Consider the following 17954-nt stretch of genomic DNA (forward strand, 5'->3'; position numbering starts at 1 on the left):
TAGGAGCATGAGTATGGCTTCCATTTATGAATTAAGGCAAAAAAAAAATTTGATTTTTTTTTTCCTGCTACGCATGTTTGACTACCCATTGCAAGATTTTCAAGGTTTCACTCTGAGTGCTTCAGCTCTGCAAACAGAAAGGAGTACTACACACAGTTTAAGGCTCACAGCTTTCTTGCCCTCTGCTGCTAGCATGCAGATAAGAGCATTAGAGCTGTTTTTCGTTTCCAGCCTTCAATTGCTGCTATTAGCCACTCTCTGCAAGAAAAAAAATAAAGATGGGACTCAACGTGAATCAGTTTTAATGGAAGAGCTGGGCACTGGGGTTCGTAAGGAAACTTTCAAAATGATTCAATGGACCGTTCCTCAGCGTTGCACAATAAATAAGCAATTAATATGGAAATGGAGGAAATAATAAGGCAAAGATTAGTAGGACAAGGTTACGTGTTTTGCTCTGCTGTGCTGTCAACTGAAGTATAGAGAGAGTAAGAGAGGGAAGGAAGGCCTTGAAAAATGAGAAACTTCTTATCTACGGCAGACACCATTATTGATTATAGAATTTAATTTGTGCTTCATACCTCACACGACTTTTCAAGACTTTTGAAGTCTATCTGTTCTGTCACGTCCTTGAGGCCAGCAGCTGTCAGAGCTGATGTAAAAGTCTGTTTACCTTTTGCAAAATTAAAGAGAAACTCTTTAAAATTTATAAAACAGGGATGTGATGTATTTTCTGCTGTGTCAGATGGTTCAGTGAACAACTTCTTTTTTTTTACTTTGTTCTCACCATCCCTTTGTCTTTCTCTGGCAGTGTTCAAGAACCCAGTATGCAAAGTGTACAGATTTCAAACAGTGGACAGCAAGTGGATGCTTGTGCGGGAACAAATGGAGGAGTGCACTCTGTCGTTCAGTATCCCCAAACAGCTGCTCGCGCTGTACATTCAGGAGGACATGAGTAGGTAAGCGCATCTGAAAAATCAGACATATTCGTTGTGTGGACCTTAATTTCTTCTTCTTGTCGTGGAGATTAAGGACCCAGGCTGTGGAGCCATACTGATTAAACAGAAGGCAGGTCTTTTATTTTGGCTGACTCGCAGTTCTCAGAAACAAAGCCCAAAGTAAATCCAAAAACAAGAAGCTGAGATTCAAAATTAGCCCAGGAAATCACGGGGGTTAACACATGAGGGGAGCTTAGCAGACACTGCAAGAAAGACTGAGGGGAAGACACAACTATTTTTACAGGGATTCAAATTCAAATTCAAATTTTTATTTGTCACGTACACAATCATACACAGTACGATATGCAGTGAAATGCTTAGACAACTGCTCGTGACCTAAAGAAAAAAAAAGGAAAGGGCTATGAATAAGATAGGAAATAAATATGAAAAATTAAAAAGTGTAAATTTAACTAGGAAGGAATAAAATATAAGAATATAAAATATAAAAAATGAAATAACTGTACAACACAAATTAGAATGAAGGGTAAATTTAACTGGGAAAGAATAAGATAAAATATATAAATTAAAGTTGAAAATAAAATAACTGTACAACAAAATACACAATACACAATATAGAACTATATAAGAATGTATGAAGAAATATAAATAAATAAATAAATAAATATATATACACACACACAATAACAGCAGCTGTACAAGTATTAACTGGAAATGAAGAATATAGTGACCAGTGTTGTGCAATCCACATTTGTCTTGTGCGGTGCAAATATGCTTAAAGTGGTTTAAGTGATGAAGTGAAAACAATGTCCAGTGTGTGTGTAAGAACTATATGTGTGGGTCAGTACTGTGTGGTGGTGTGATTGAGAGACCGTATCGCCTGCGGGAAGAAGCTCCTCCTCAGTCTCAACAACAGACTGTTCTCTCTGTTGAGGTCAGGAAAGCGATTCCGCTCCCTGAAGACCAACACAGAGAACAGTCTGTTGTTGGGATGGCTAAGGTCCTTCACGATCTTCCTGGCCTTGGTCCAGCACCGCCTGCTGTAGATTGATCTGGGATTTGTAGGCTAGTCTTCTGGGCAGATCCCGGCACCCCCGTGCCTTATGTTTGACACTGCTCAACCGAGGCAGGGTTGAGAGTAAAACTAAGTGCAAAGAACAGGCAGCAGCTGACTACCACAGCAAAACAAGAACTAACTTAAGACTCACTAAACACAGAAGAAACCTATAATAAAGAAGGAAACTAAGCATAAATAACACAATCTTTAAAAAGTAATAGAACTCAAATATAAAAAGTTCAAAAAACCTCAAAAACAGACTAAAGCATAACTCACAATGAAACCTAACAGAAAAGCCAAACAGAAAGCATCTGAAAAAGACAAATAACTCAAACATGGCACGGTTTAGTTCAACACAACAACAGCCACCTCGAGACACTTTATATTGGAAGGTCTTCAGTCTAGACCTTACAATAGTGGAGAGAAAATCCATCAGTGAGATAAAAAAAAAAACTCCCCTCTTATGGGAAGAAACCCCCAACAGAACCAGGATCAAGGAGGTGGAGCCATCTGTTGCAACAGTTGGGGCTACAGCTGTACACAGGGGAGGCTAAAAAAGACAGAATGCAAACAACTAAATATTAAACACTGTAACTAACTCACAAAGGACGACAGTAATGAAAGCCTCAGAATATAGGAATCAGGACCCAACGTGGTCAGGAGATAGACCAGGTCACCTAGTAATTGGAAAGTTGGTGGTTCCATCCCTGTCTGCTCCAGTCTGCATACTAAATATCCTTAGCAAGATGCTAACACCAAGTTGCTCTTTGATGATGTGTTGGATATAAAGGACTTCCATGCAAAAAGCATAAAAGAAAGTCCATGTGTGACTAAGTGCTCGGATAGAGCAGAAAAGTGCTATATCAGAACCAGTTCATTTACCATTTTTCAGTCTATAAGGAAACCAAGTCAATAACCCAAACTCCGAGATTAACTAGAAAACTGAAATACACAATACACAACCCACAAACAACCTAAAGACCGCAACAGCCTCCTCCCATATTTAAAACTAACCCCTTTACAACCTCAGCTCTATTTGTATGTTTAAAGACTTTACTTGGAATCAAAACAGAGTCTAGTTGATACTGTGTGAGAAAAAGGAAAAATTAGACCATCCCCTTGGGCTCGACCGTTGATTGTCAAGGCAGATCATTCCTTAACTGGCCTGTTGTCTCTGGCAGCCCTTTCTCATACATAACACATAAACAGTCCATACATAGACACGCTCACACATGAATTATTTATGCTGACTTCAATCCAAGGCACACAAAGATCCAATCAGAGATCTGGATGAGTGCGTTAGTAGGAGGATGTTTTTCCATTTGTAATCACAGCATGTAACAAAAGCCTCACACAGCCACACAACATCAAGGACACGTGTCCGTCACATCCCTTCCTTAAGCATATGCACTGGATCCCATTCACCTTCCAGTAACGTGTTCCTAGAGCATCGGTGCTGTTCTGCTGCCTTTTTAACCTTACTTCCTGATAATTCAAATCTTAGCTAAATTTAGAAGACAATTATAGAATATTTATGAAATGCGTTATCTGTATAATACAGCTCATGAGCACTCAGCAGGCTCCAAACCATGACTACCGTATACAGTGTTCGTTTATTAACACCCATGTGCACCATATCTCCAGCTTGGTCGCTCGAGCACCTCTTCTATAATCCTCTTTAAATGTTGTCTTTCTCCACGGTGCCTCTCCATTTTGGCGATTCCGTCAGCCAAGCTCACAGCGGTGTTAGCTCAGGGTTTTTAATGATTCAGTAAAGTTGTGAGTGCAGCAGCGGATTTTGGGTGGCTTAGTTTGCTTTAGCACTCTGTGATAATCTTGGATATTTCTTCCGTCTATTTGTTAGCTTTAATGTCTCCACTCATGTTCTAATCGAAGACTGTGAACACAGAGGCAGTAGAGTTTCCGCTGTGGCTCCTTGTGCGCGTCGCCGTGTGTATGTGTGCAAAGAAGATAAACGCATGTGCAGCAAAGTGTGCGGGTATCAATAAAACCTCCCTCATTAAGAGCTGTCTGGTTTCTCATTAATGAAAAAAGAAAAAGTGCCCTTGCTTTTGGTGTTAATTAACAAGTACTGTGTTTGCGTGTCAAGATCATGTAGGTGACATTTTGGCATCCACCATCTTTGTTTGCACTTGCTCTTTATATCTAAGATCTGGATTAATGGCTGTGCTTGTTGTCTTGATGGAGCCGTTTTTTCACAATAAACTGAAGGTATTTGGGGTGAAAAATGCTTGCTTTTCAGCGCAGCCACAGAGGTTTTATTGACCCCCACACAAAAGGCCTTTAGTTATTAAACTGAACAGTCACTATAATGCGCCATGAAATAAAGGCAGCCACATGACAGGTCTTTTCTTTATTTGGAAATGTATTTTGTTATCCGAATCATCTGGCTGACTCAATTTTAACACATTTTCCTCTTTATCTGTATCGATCTATTGTTTGTTTTTAATCTGCATCACATGTCAGTTTAAAAAAGTCATTGTTTATAATAACTACAAATATATTTCATGAATTTTATCCAGTTAATCCTCTTATCTTCCTTTTTCTTACCTTTTTTGCTTTCTTATGCTGTAGGACATTGTTTTTTGTTTTTTTTATTTTATTATAACTGAAAGAGATGCTGCTTCAGTCAGGGCCACAATACTAAAAATATTATTTTTATTCTCTGACCGCAGTAATTTATATTTAGTGGTGGGGTGGATGGAGCTTACCTTGTAAGGGCTGGTGTGGTGAGAGCCGCAGTAAAACCCCACCACAAAACGGAGCAGGCAAAAAACCCCGATAAATATCACGTTAAGTTAGATAATAACTTAACGTGAAATTAAAAAGTACTATCCACTAGCCAAAAATAAAATATTGAATTAGATAATCATTTGCAACAGTATTAATGCCAACAGTCCCGTCTTCACTCTTCCAGTTAAGGCACAGTTTCACAACACTGCTGCACACAACCCCTCCTCTCAGTTACAGCTGAAATACCTAAAGGCCTCAACAATAAGCAACACTTTAGGAGGAATTTCAAGAGGTCAGTAAAGCTCCAACACTGAACTAATAAACACATATCACAAATGTTAACCAGGCAGGCACACATGTTAACATTAGGTCAGCAATTACCTGACAGCCACATTATGATTTAGCCATGAATTGTTTCAAATATTGCTTTGAAACAATTCAAAGCAATATTTCAAGATGATCGAACACAGTTCACTGCAGTTCCAAGTTTTTAAAACGATACATTAAAAGATAGAAGAGTTATTATTAGACTAGCAGCTAATAATAAAAGGATAACACTAATATGGGAGCTAGGTAGCTTCCTGCCTGCCTATCTGTAACACTAATACAGCGTTAATTTAACAGGATAACACAATTTGATAGGAAAAATGTGACTTGTTTTTTTTTTTTTAATGCACTACATAAAAGACTCTTAAAATTCATCTTCAAATACAGTAACACAGTGTTTGCATTGTCAGATAACTCAAAAATGACGGTTATTCCTTGTATTGTTCTAATATATTTTAAAAAATAAGCTTGTCAATTTCCCCCCGTGTTATACAAAATTGTCAAGTTTGAAACTCTAGTATCGTGGTGACCCTGTTAGATGTAGGATGAAAAGGAGGCATTGAATTGGAGGTGGGTGACAAAGCGGCTTGCAGAGGTAGCAGCAACTGTGAGCAGCTTAAACCGGCTTACCGATTGGATGTGTAGAAGAGTATTGCTGCTGACTTGCACTCCATGGCCTGTGTAAAGTGTAAAAAAAACAACTGTATAATATACTGTGTTATTCCAAAGAAAGTTATTTTAGCATGAGTAATGAATTAGAATGTAGCAGAGTCTCCCTGAATGTTATTTTTGGGCTTTAGAGTTTTAGTGTTAATCAGCAATGAATATTAACAAATATCTAAATCCTGATGTTGAACACCTAATACCTGCAAAAAGAACGAATATCCAAGCAGTTGATAATCGAGAAGGCAAAACAACATACACAATAGGACAAAGAGGACAGGAAAAGTGGATGATTGTTGTTTGTTCTCACTACAGGCTAGATCATTTCAAAGATGCAATAAAGTCATCATCTTACTCTATAATATTAAATGTGACATTGAAAATGCATTTTCCCTAACATCTGCTGTCTGTTAAATGTTATACTAGGATCTGTGACCTTATTTTTGCATGCATATTTAATCAGCTCATACCTACTCTTATCACACCTTTACCCTTTCCAGACAATAGCGCAGTGATTAAAGGGGGTGAGTCTATCGTATATCTCTGTTCACCATCTCTGTGCCTCGGAACCCTCATTTAGCAAGCAGATATGCGTATCTGTTGTTTTAACCATTATTTACATCCACCTTGACCTGAGACACAAAGTAACAGAACGATAGTGTGGTTTGAGCCTGTGATGCAGTGTCTTAAGGATATTTAGTGGAGACCATTGTGGCTATATATTTACTATTTTAACACTTAAATCAGAAAACTTGAAACCACTGTCTCCTTGATCATTAAAGTGGTCAATTGGTCAAGTGGATTCATTAAGAACAATGTATATTTCAGTGAAACCAGTGGAAACATGGGTCTGTTCAGTACCCACTAGCTAGAAAATCTACTATAAGATTATCTAAACAGCACAACATTTAAAGACACTTATTAGCAGGGTTGTTCCTTTTCCTGATTGATGCCAAATATTTTTTATTTTGTTTTCTTATAAAACAACAGGAGTTTCAAGCCATTTTGCAAACATTTTGCATTACAACTACACCGATCTTGGTTCAAGTGTCTTTTTAATTGAAGATAATTACATCACAAAAGTATCAATGATTCTCATTTTCAAATCACATGAATGTTCTGCTGTCAGTAGCGATATAAGCGACCTTTACTCTGAAAATCTGGAATATTAGGAAACTTGAATATCACTGCCAGTTAACAGTCCACTGCTGTCCTCCGATATATGTACTCTTATTTGTAAAACTACTCTGATATAACCGGTGGCTATGCTAGTTTCTGTTTTGTTGAGCAGGTAGGCAGTGTAGAAACAATGTCTGATGGAATATTTAAGAACAAACATAGTGTGAAAATTCACCAAAGGCAAAGTGCAAAGAGTGACTACAGAAACATAAAAAACACATTTTATGTTGTTATAAGGGGCTGAGGGCTATCTGTGAATTTATTGCTTGCCAGGCAGAGAAATTGGGCCAGAAGGAAAACCACAGGTCACTGGACCTGCTCAAGCATAAGAAGTGGGTGAAATCAAAAAGCTAGAGGACTCTGAGAGGAAACCAGAGCTGGATTTTCCACTGACAGAAGATAGCAGATGGGCACAGCTGGATACAGATCTGAGTGATATGTTGGACAGCATCCTGAAAGGAGATGTAACCAAGAAGATAAAGACCATGGTGCAAGCTGTGCAACAGGTACGCCAAGATGCCATGAAGGAAGGCAGACACCAGCAAGCCATCAGCAGATCCCAAGAGGTGGCTTTGACAGATCACATAAAAAAAACCCGGCATTGCTCAAGAAAAGGTGCTGAAAGATAGAAAAAAAATTTGCAGGAAGGAGATAAACTGTAAAAACCAGAAAGAGAGAAATGTCAAGAGAGAAAACATTTTTTTTAACCCTAACCACTTTACAAATCACTCCTATTGGAAAGCCCAAGAGCAGGAACCTGATATGTTCTTGGATAGAAGTTAAGGACAGTGTGGAAGTGGGACACGATGACCCCACCAGAGATGTTTCAGTAGGAAACAGTTTTTCCTGCTGCCAACACTTAAGATGCACATCCCTTTTAACATGACAGACTTTGCCATCGACTAAAGTAACAGAAATAGTTGGAAAATCTCAAGAAGGATCCACTTCAAGACCATGAGACCCTACTTTCAAGATCTATAAATACTGCCCAGTGGCACTGAAGAGTTTTGAGAGATGCTCCTGTTAGAAGTTTAAATATGTTATGGTCTATTATTATTCACAGATTAACATATAATCTACTCACCAATGTGTATGTTGTATCCAAACAGAAAGTGTCCCAGGATGTTTGGAGGACTCATCCAGTTTTATAGCTTTAACTATCAGGTTCACACCTATTTTTTATCTAACCAAATAACACTGACCAGCTGATCCAACAGGCCGCCAAGTACCATCAGGAGTAGTTAAGATTGCCCACTATCATCCTTTTGAAGAATACCAGCATTTGATCGATGAGGCTCTTGTCAAAGAATGACAAGTAGCCTTATTCCCTATTTAGGTGGCTTTCCACAATTTCCCATGAGGATGAGGATGTAACCCAAACAGCCGGAGAAAGCCACTGGGAAGATAGCCAGGGCAGCTGAAAATAGCTGTGGTTGACAAGAGCAGGTGAAGACTAATTTAGTCTTTGCAGTAGCACTGCCCTACTGGAGCACAGTGTACAGGTATAAGGGGTGAAACACTTGTGGCCCTGAGATAGTTGGGGATAATGTTTAATGTAGGGTATCTTGTCAGGTGAGAATTTTACTCAGAGTTGACTGATTTAGTATGGAGTGATCCATTAGTTACTTATCTCAGTGTCTATTCTGGCAAAGACTTAGATGTAATTACTTTTATTTGGTCTGACAAACAAGTGGTACTCTTGCATTCTACTGAAATATGCTTACTTCCATCAAGTCTATCTTTATACATCATAAGCAGAACTTACAATTTAACCACATGCACAGTGTGTTTACAGAATTGCCCATATTGTGGCTTCCAGTTGGTTTCAAGGTCCAAGTTTGATTAAAACTTGATTAATTATGAAAAGGATCAAGAAAATCTTTGATATGTGACCACAGCCTACATGTATGTGAATATAAATTGAGATGAATGCTTAAACCTATTGAATTATATTCTTTCCTCACCTTCATAAGCATAAGCCCACGCAGATAATTGTGATTTAATTTCTTGTTTTTGACACGGTTACTGAATGACCTCACAGTTGCTGTGGCATTTCAGAAGAAACTGTTTCTTATTTCTAATCAGCTGATAAACAATGCGGTGCACTGTTTGACTGCCAACCTGTTCAGGATGTACCCTACCTCTCTCCGAATGTCACCTAACATAGGCTCCAGGTTTCCTGCAGCGCCTTCAAAGATAAGAAGATAAAACTAACTGATGGATGAAAGCATGGTTGTTTTTTTTCTGTTTTGAGGGGAATCAGTTCCTTGTCTTGTTGGTTTGGTCCAATCATTTGCTGTGTAAAATCCTAAATTCTAATTCTGGTATCTAAAAATAGCTGATTTACATTTGTAATTTGTGATCAGAGGAGCGTATAAAGCCTCCTTTAACCTCTAATTTCTATAATATCTCTGGCATTTACTTGGTTGGCTGCCACAGGGACAGTGTGTAGATTATCTGTGTCTATCTGATATTCCCTTTCATATTCAAATTATTTGCCAAAGAAAGAGATTATGCATCCTAGCTGGAAATCAGCTGCTCCACACACAAACAAGACACAAATGTGCACAGACATGATGATGTCTGTGTACATCATCATGTCTGATGATGCATATTGGCAATTATTTCCAAAAGAAAGACCACAAATTATTATGGCATAAAGCTGCAGGCACAACTAACTGAAAGACACCTGCTTGTTTCAGTATACACAGACAGCAGAAGAGTTAGTAATCGCAGAAGAAAGAGTAGTGAGGGGAGAATTTGAAAGGCCAAAGTGGATCAGCGGACACCAGATATTTTAGCCTGGGGTTTAAAGTTGTGTTTATCTGGCTCAGGATGCGTGCATGTTTCAGTATGTTTTAACTAGAGATGGCACGATACCACTTTTTTATGTCCAATACCGATACCGATATCACAAATTTGGATATCTGCCGATACCGATATGAATCCGATATAATGTTTTTTAATCAACAAAACTGTTTTTTTAAATATCTTGCTGCATTTTGTATAAGTTCATACTCAAGTTTAAAACAACAACTACACTAAAGCTATTCTGTTATACCTGTATGCAAAAAAAAAAAATTTCATAGTTCAGCAATACTGATCAATCTAATAAACTTAAACCTACACCATCCTCCCTATTCTGGTATTTTAAAGAGTACTTAGCGTAAATATTAAGCAACCTAACTAATAGGGTTCCAACTCCCAGCAACAACAAAAATAAATAAATAAAAAATAGGGAACCACCCCTCACGCTCCACCTCATGATGCTTAATCGACGTAATCAACCTTAATTTGATAAAGTGTGAAAAAAATGCACAGAAATCAATTATTTTTCAAGAAATATTAAATAGATTCAACATCTTTCTTCAACAAAATTGCAGACTGCACAGATGGTACCTTCCCAAAGGAAAAAGTACTATAGCTTACTAGGGTATATATATTAGACTTAATAGTCACTATATACAGTAATTGACTTCTATTCATTTTACATCAAATTAAAACTTTGGGTGTCAGATAATTATTTATTAAAAGCTAGACATTTTAAACGAGAATAAGAAAGAAAAGTATGTCTTTGTGCCCCCTTTCCCCTGTTCATGCCCTATCGGCCCCCCTGGCTAAACTTTGCTAGATCCGCCCCTGCACAGTTACCAGCCGTCAGCTACGTAGAAAAAGATCCTCGAGTAGAAAGTAATATTAAATACATTCTAACAACAGCTGATCAAGCTTAAACGTGCTGCTGCTGTTCAGCCGCTGGTTTCCTCTTTCTGGTGCAAAGTGGGCCAAAAGCAAACTAGAGACAGGGACTCGCGACAGAAAAGCCGATCAGCTGATCATTAAGCAGTTTCATGATTGAAGTAGCAGCAAGAAGAGGCAGTCGCTCGTTAAGCTTAACGCAGGAATGCTTTACAAACATTCAGAGATGGACTTACACACTTGCTTTACTTCTCTCGGGGATAACTTTGTCGGAGATGAAATGCCGGGTTGCTAGCGAAGCTCCACATGCTATCCAGACCACCGACAGGTCACGCATGCCACAGCCGCTCTATCACGTGATGCATACTGCTCCGACGTGCTAACGTTCTGAGGTGAGTTACGGCGTGTTGCAAGTTTTGTGAGGTGCTTTCGTGATATTTAATGGATCGGATTACATTTTTTATTTTTCTCCGATATCCGATCCAGTAATTTAGGTCAGTATCGGACCGATACCGATACGTAATATCGGATCGGTCCATCTCTAGTTTTAACTTCTGTCTGTGTTTTAAGAGGTTTGCTAATAGTTTTTTGAACCTGAACTAAAAGATTAAGTTCCTTTGAAAGAAGTATAAAAACTATGAAAGTGGCACAACACTAGCTAAAGCACTACAATAATACCTCAATGGTCCTCACAGATCTGTGTTTATTTGTAGGGTGCAGGATCTAAAGGAGCTGGGAGATCTTTCCCCTCACTGGGACAACTTACGGAAGGAGGTGATGACACGATATGCAGGAATAATCAGCTCCTACCAAGAGACCTTGGCTGAAATGGACAAGATTAACGGTATGATAACTGCACCTATCTCTAAATTTGATATTCCCGTCTGTGTCAACACATGTAGTCATGCACACAAATGCGAAGTCAGACAAATACACAAACTGGCTTCTAAATTGCTCATACATACATACACATCACACACAGACATTTGAAAAAGAAGGCTTTTATGCAGTCCTGTAAAACACTAAGTACATCTCGATCATAAGCTTGTAGAACCACCTTTAGCACCAATAACTTTGCAAGACTTTCTCGGTTTCTTACATGGTTGTGAATACATTTTTACCCACTCTTCTTCACTGAGGTTTGCAAACATTGCAATATTGTGCCACAGTGTTTCAGTCAGGTTGAGGCTGGCTAAAACACGGTATCTGTATTTTTGCTGCTATAGTTGGGGTCATTGTGTTTTTGCATGAAATAGTTTTGGCTAAGCTTCAGCTGTCAGACAGATGGCCTAACATTTGACTCTAGCATACTTTGGTATAAAGAGGAGTTCATGGCACTGAAATGCCCGCATGGGGCCCGGGTCTTGTGGCTACAAAACAAGCCCAAATCAATACCCGTCCTCCACCATGCTTCACAGTAGGTTTGAGGTGTTTGCGCTGATATGCTGTGTTTGATGAATTATCAATACTTTATTTTAAAAAGGATAGACTGTCTCCTGGCAACCCTTTCAAGAAATGTAGGTCTTGTTTTTTGGGGGGTTTTCTTTGGTTTTTTTGCAGTTCTTATTTTTGCAGTTTCTTTGAGCATTTCAGAGTCTGAACTAGTTCAGACCAGAGCAAAACTTCTGCTTTAACAAAGGTGTCCATACTTGCTAATGACCATTTAATCAGCTGAATCTGATTAGCAGCACTGCTACTTACCCTCTTAATTTCTATGTAAGCAGTAAGGATGTATTTAGCTTTTCATGGGGCTGTGTGGAGATCTGTGAAAGCATTCCTTTCACCTTGACGATGTTGTCCCGTCATGGTGAAAATCATCTGCTCACATAGTCGAGGGTCCTTAAGAACACTGTAAAGAGGATAGGTACAGGTGTCTGATTTAGCCCAGTCTTGGATCAAAATCCTGAAGTATCCTCGGACCCGATGGGTTAAGTGCACACATAAAGGAAAACTTTGAACTCAAGGATCGATTTTGGGGTGAAAGCATAAGGAGAAGTTCCTGTTAAAAGAGTTTCCATAGCAACGCAGGTTTCATCAGGGGCAAATAAAATATGTACATGGCCATGTGCTCGTCTGTGTTTGTTGCACATAAACGCATCAAAACTGATACAGCCCTGTGCCAGGAGCAAACAAAAGCATGAGTCTCACATCTCATTTATAAATATCCAACCTTCCATTTAGTATGCAGTTACTTGGCGTGCAATCTTTTCTGCAAATGTTTTACATAATAAAATTAATCCATGCAGTTAGGTCTAACGCGAAGACGGGAAGTAATTAGTCTGCTTCTCATTTGTCCCAGGGTTTAACAGGTAGATGCCGAACGCGTGATTTTGGCAATGACGAGGTGTTGTTGAAAATGCATTCTGAAATACAAAGGTGATGTATGTGTTGCATATAGTTTGAACTTCAAAAGCTAGATAAAAGCTCGTATGAACAGCATGCATATACAGTACAGGACATTGCACTCTGTATGGGGCTTGTTCTCAAGCTTACGCCCTCAAAGACACAGTCCCATTAAATAAAATGAGAACAGAATCATTTTTATACATTTGTTATCCGTTTACAGGAGTAGCAAACGTATAAAAGACCAATCATTCTGAATTTGTTTCTTTCCCTCGCAGCAGCATGTTCCTATACATTTTTCAGCTTACTATGCACATATTAACATTACGGCTGGTGATTAATTTTCTACTGAGTACCCTCGTCCACATAATGAGATATTTGTCTCTGTTCCTTTGTTGCTTTGCCCAGCTGATAAGAAATAAAGATGGCTAAGCCTCGGTGCTGCCTGCCTGGACTCTGAGGAGGGGTTGAGGGAAAGGATAATGTGGTGTTGGTCATTATAGTTCCTGACAACTCACTTGCGTGGTCCAGATGCTGTAATACATGGAGGATCCCCCAACCCTATCTTGCTACTCTAATTCAGTCCTGCATTAACTTAACAGGATGACAGACGTTGCTAAACAAGCTGGGTGGGCAAGCTGCTGCAGATTAATTATTGATAACTAATATGATTAAAAAAGGTTGGGAGGGAGAGACGAAAAGAGACAGACTGTGGAGGAGGTTGAGTGGGTGCACAAATGTGGCAGGAGGGACAAGAAATGAAAACATAATTACCAGAACAAACAAAGGGTGACAAATATGGCAACTGAGTGGCATTCGTCATAAGAGGAGTTCATTAACAAAAGTCAGTGGGCACGGCTGTCCTATTACTTGTGTCTGCACACAAATTAGGAACTTTCATTTAATTTGTCACTGTGCTCTTCTTTTGGAAATGTTCATGTCTAAGTACTACATTTAGACGGGATAAATAAATTAAAGTCTATATGTTATTTGCAGTAGAACATAGAAATCAAATCAAATGTTTAAACTGATAAAATAAGGTCTTGATGGCAACAGTATATCTGAGAAATGTTGGGATGGGGTCATGTTTACCACTGTGTAGCCTTTTCTTTTAACAATAGTCTGTAAACATCTGGGAACTGATGAGACCAGCTGCTGGACTTTTGAGAGAGTAGTAGATGCAGTAAGCGCTCTAGCATTGTCTTCCTGAAATATCCAAGACCTTCCCTGAAAAAGACGTTGTCAGGATGGGAGCATGTCGCTCTAATACCTGTATATACCTTTCAGCATTGATGATGCCTTTGTAGATGTACAATCTGTCACTTCCACAGACGCTAACACACCCCCATATCATTAGAAATGCAGGCCTTTGACCTGAGTGCTGATCACAAGCTGGATGGTCCCTCTCCTCGTTAGTCTGGAGGACGTGCCATGCATGACTTCTTCTTTGCGTGATAGTGCTTTAACCTGCATTTATGGATGACGCAGTGCAGTGATTTCTATGAGAGAATCCAGCCTGTTTTTAATGAAGTGCTGCCCGAGGACCTGAAGATCACCAGTATCCAATATTGACTTTGGGCCTTGTCCCCTTGCACACAGAGATTTCTCCATTTTCTCTGATTTTTTCATGAAGTTTTTCCACAATTTGTAGATGCAGATTTTTCAAGGTTGGTGAACCTCGGTCCATCTTTACTTCAAAGATGCTGATTTCATACTCAATGAATGCCCCAGTTAACCTAATTATGTGTTACTCTGAATGTTTCTTTTTAGTACTACTTACTTTTGTTGACCCAGTTCCAACTTGTTTAAAACATTTTTTCTGTTTTTCTTGAAATACTCAAGTTCTCATGTTAAACATTTGACATGTTTTTTGTGTTCGAATTAAAATGTGGATTTATGAGATTTGCAGATCATAGCATTCTGTTCTTGTTTACTTTTTACACAGCGTCCCAACATTTTTCAAATTGGTGCTATAGAAAACAAAATCCAAAGGTTTTGAAATTGCACATGGTTACAATAAAGAAGAGAAGTAGTTCTCTGGGAGGTGGATGAGTTTCCATGTTCAGGTCCAACATTCTTCCAATTTTTAAAACCACTGACCTCAGTGAACAAATCATTAACTGCATTCCATTAATAAATGACTCATCCCTGCTTGCACTGTTTACCAGCTGGTGAGTTAAAGGTGCAGTCATAGTCCTGTTAGTGTTAAACCTTCGCTACTGTCTGCAATCTCCTCTCTAAAATGTCAGCCATCCCTTTGGTGAAACGTTAGGCCTCTGAGCCTTCGCTTATGGGATAACTACAGCTTAAGGCCCAGAGCTGAGTGTTTAAGGCAGTGTCATATATCTGTGTGGCTGACAGTAAAGCCTACTCATTGCAGAGATAGCAGGGCAGGTGGACATGATATTTTTTCCATAATATCTGTATTAGCCATCTTTACAGTCTGCTCCCTCCAGGTAAAGATGTTCACATACATTTTCTGTTTTGCAGGTTAAAAATGAGGACCGAATGTTAGATAAACCACAAATTGGTTAAAAGAAAAGAAAGTGACGTCAGACATGACACACTTGTTTAAATCATAGTCCTGTCCAATGTTCCCTCTAAGCTGCGCACGTGCGCAATTGCGCACTGCTGGCACGGTCTCTGCGCACAGAAAAAAAAATCTAACCTGAATTGAAATTAAAATTAATACTTTAACAATTCTATTTTGCAGTGTTAGTCAGTGAGTGACTGGCTGCTCCCGTATGGGATTAGACGATGCCACCTTATCCCATAGTCCAGCCGCTGATGTGATTCACATTCGTATATACGCAGCTAATCAACGTCGTTGACAGGCTATGACAGCGTCCTTATGTGCCGACACCGGTGTTTTAGCTAGCAAAACAGCGTGGCTGATGTGGAGTGAAGCCACGGTAATGACAACGTGTACAACCATTGGAGATGTGAGCAGGACAGACGGAACAATTGACGAAAAAAGTGTGGACTTTATACCAGTTTTTAAATTGTGTTGATTGGCCAAGTAAATCCAGAGTTATGATAAAAATATATCTGCAATGTTTGGTTTTCTTCCTGAATACTATCGTTGTTTATATTTACTTCAGGAAGAAACGATAAAATCAGCATTTTATCAGGAAAACGCTCGAAAGCACTCTCCACCTGTGAGCAAAGATGAAACCAAAACACACCCCCACCCTTTAGGAGTGACGGTGGTTTTGAGATGTGAGAGATTTGCGACGTTTAGCGCAAATCTTGTGTAGTTAGTCTGTAGTGTAGTTAATAGTTTTGTTGTGCGTTCAGAACAATGAGGTGACTGCTGAATGTTACAGGTGTTACAGCAGTGATACATCCCCTGTTGTCAGGCCTGCAGGTATCAGGCTGTTGTTCTCCTTTATCTCATAGTGGACAGAAATTATTTTTTGGAGTGGCACAAATAATTTGTGTGGCATCAAAATTGATGCAGAACAGCTGATTGTTCTGTAAATAGTTTGAAATGGCTGCATTTTTAGGTAAACAGCTGCAGAAAATGTTGTTGTTTGCATAACTCAGTTACTTTTTTGAAGAAGTAACTATATAATGAATTGCCCAACGTTGGTCATTAAAAAAAAAAGAAGAAGTTAAAATTGGAGTTCAACTTATTTTTACTTCCAATAGTGTTAACATACTACACGGGTTTTTTTTTTTTTTTTTTTTTCATTGTAAGTGGGCTAAAGCAGTTAATTAAAAGTAGTCTAACATAAATGTAAATGCTGTAATTTGATTATTTTAATAAACCATGTAACTTGGGTGGATTCGATGCTGGCGTGACCACAGTGCACACGTCTGCTGTTGCTCACAGTGGTCCAAGGGACCGCTCAGGGAGTTTGTGTGTTCACTCAGACACATGAAAAATTAGAGGGAACATTGGTCCTGTCAGACCAATACCACTGCTCACACAGCATGTGTTCAATTCTCCCGTGTCTCTACAACATGGTGTCTCTCTGCATGGATTCAAGAAAGAAAAAAAACCTGCTGTCCTCTCAGCACCACAGGATCACGAACATGATCTGTCGTCTGTCATATGGACAGAAGTACACTGATCTGTAAGACTTCATACATACTGGTTGTTGGCTCTTTTTTAAAATGTTCATTTAGTTGTCAGGCAGACATATAGGATAATGTTCACTCATCTTCTGGAGGAACAAAAAACATAAATACAGAAAACTATTTAAAAGCTCGAAAAATTTGAGTATATAAAAAGAGATGGTAGCTGTGGATCTTGGCCAGTAATTGGTAAATGGCCTGTCTCCAAAAAGTTGATTCTGTTCATCTGGACGTAGCGTTTTGTGGGAGAAACGTTTCGTCACTCATCCAAGTGACTTCTTCAGTCTCAGCTGACTGCAGGTCAGGTCATTCCCCAACTGTCTGTGAATGGTACTCATGGCCATTGATCAGTGGTCTTTGATCAGTGGGTTTTGATCAGTGGGTTTTGGTCAGTGGTTGTTGATCAATGGTCATGAGAATTTGCGTAATTAAGGTTAAGGAACTGACCTCCCAGCCCATTGTTCCTTCAGTGGGCTGGTTTCAGTCATTATGCAAATGTACTGTTTATAAGATTGGGGAAACCTGCAGTCAGCTGAGACTGAAGAAGTCACTTGGATGAGTGACGAAACGTTTCTCCCACAAAACGCTACGTCCAGATGAACAGAATCAACTTTTTGGAGATTTACTTCCCTGGATGATTGAGAATGCATCAAGACGTAAATGGCCTGTATTTGTATAGCGCTTTACTAGTCCCCAAGGACCCCAAGGCACATTCAGTCATCCACCCATTCACACACACATTCACACACTGGTGATGGCAAGCTACATTGTAGAGGCGAACTCCCAACCCTTGAGCCACGATCGCCCCCAGGGGCCCGTTCTTCGTACGTCGCTTACTACATCCAAGATCAAATGACACATCCAAGACCAAATCATCGCGCTAACCGTGAGCTCGCTAATCC

General features: G+C 39.3%; 1 protein-coding gene and 1 long non-coding RNA gene across 8 annotated transcripts in view; one reads left to right on the forward strand and one right to left on the reverse strand.

Moving 5' to 3' along the window:
• Positions 1-8301, reverse strand: part of LOC143418990 (uncharacterized) — a 39209-nt gene extending 30908 nt beyond the window's left edge. Inside the window, exons 1-2 of the long non-coding RNA XR_013098940.1 lie at positions 8018-8301; positions 5722-5768 (exon numbers count right to left, since the gene is read on the reverse strand). This is a non-coding gene — a long non-coding RNA (uncharacterized LOC143418990). The remainder of the gene's footprint in view (positions 1-5721; positions 5769-8017) is intronic.
• The window catches only part of inpp4b (inositol polyphosphate-4-phosphatase type II B), a 189994-nt gene that overhangs the window by 113615 nt on the left and 58425 nt on the right, over positions 1-17954 (forward strand). For all 7 annotated transcript variants that reach the window (XM_076884829.1, XM_076884830.1, XM_076884831.1 and 4 more), the window contains 2 exons: positions 809-956; positions 11343-11473. In XM_076884829.1, coding sequence (XP_076740944.1) covers positions 809-956; positions 11343-11473 — 279 coding nt within the window. The remainder of the gene's footprint in view (positions 1-808; positions 957-11342; positions 11474-17954) is intronic.

The sequence above is a fragment of the Maylandia zebra genome, linkage group LG6, assembly GCF_041146795.1.
Source record: "Maylandia zebra isolate NMK-2024a linkage group LG6, Mzebra_GT3a, whole genome shotgun sequence".
Lineage (NCBI taxonomy): Eukaryota > Metazoa > Chordata > Actinopteri > Cichliformes > Cichlidae > Maylandia > Maylandia zebra.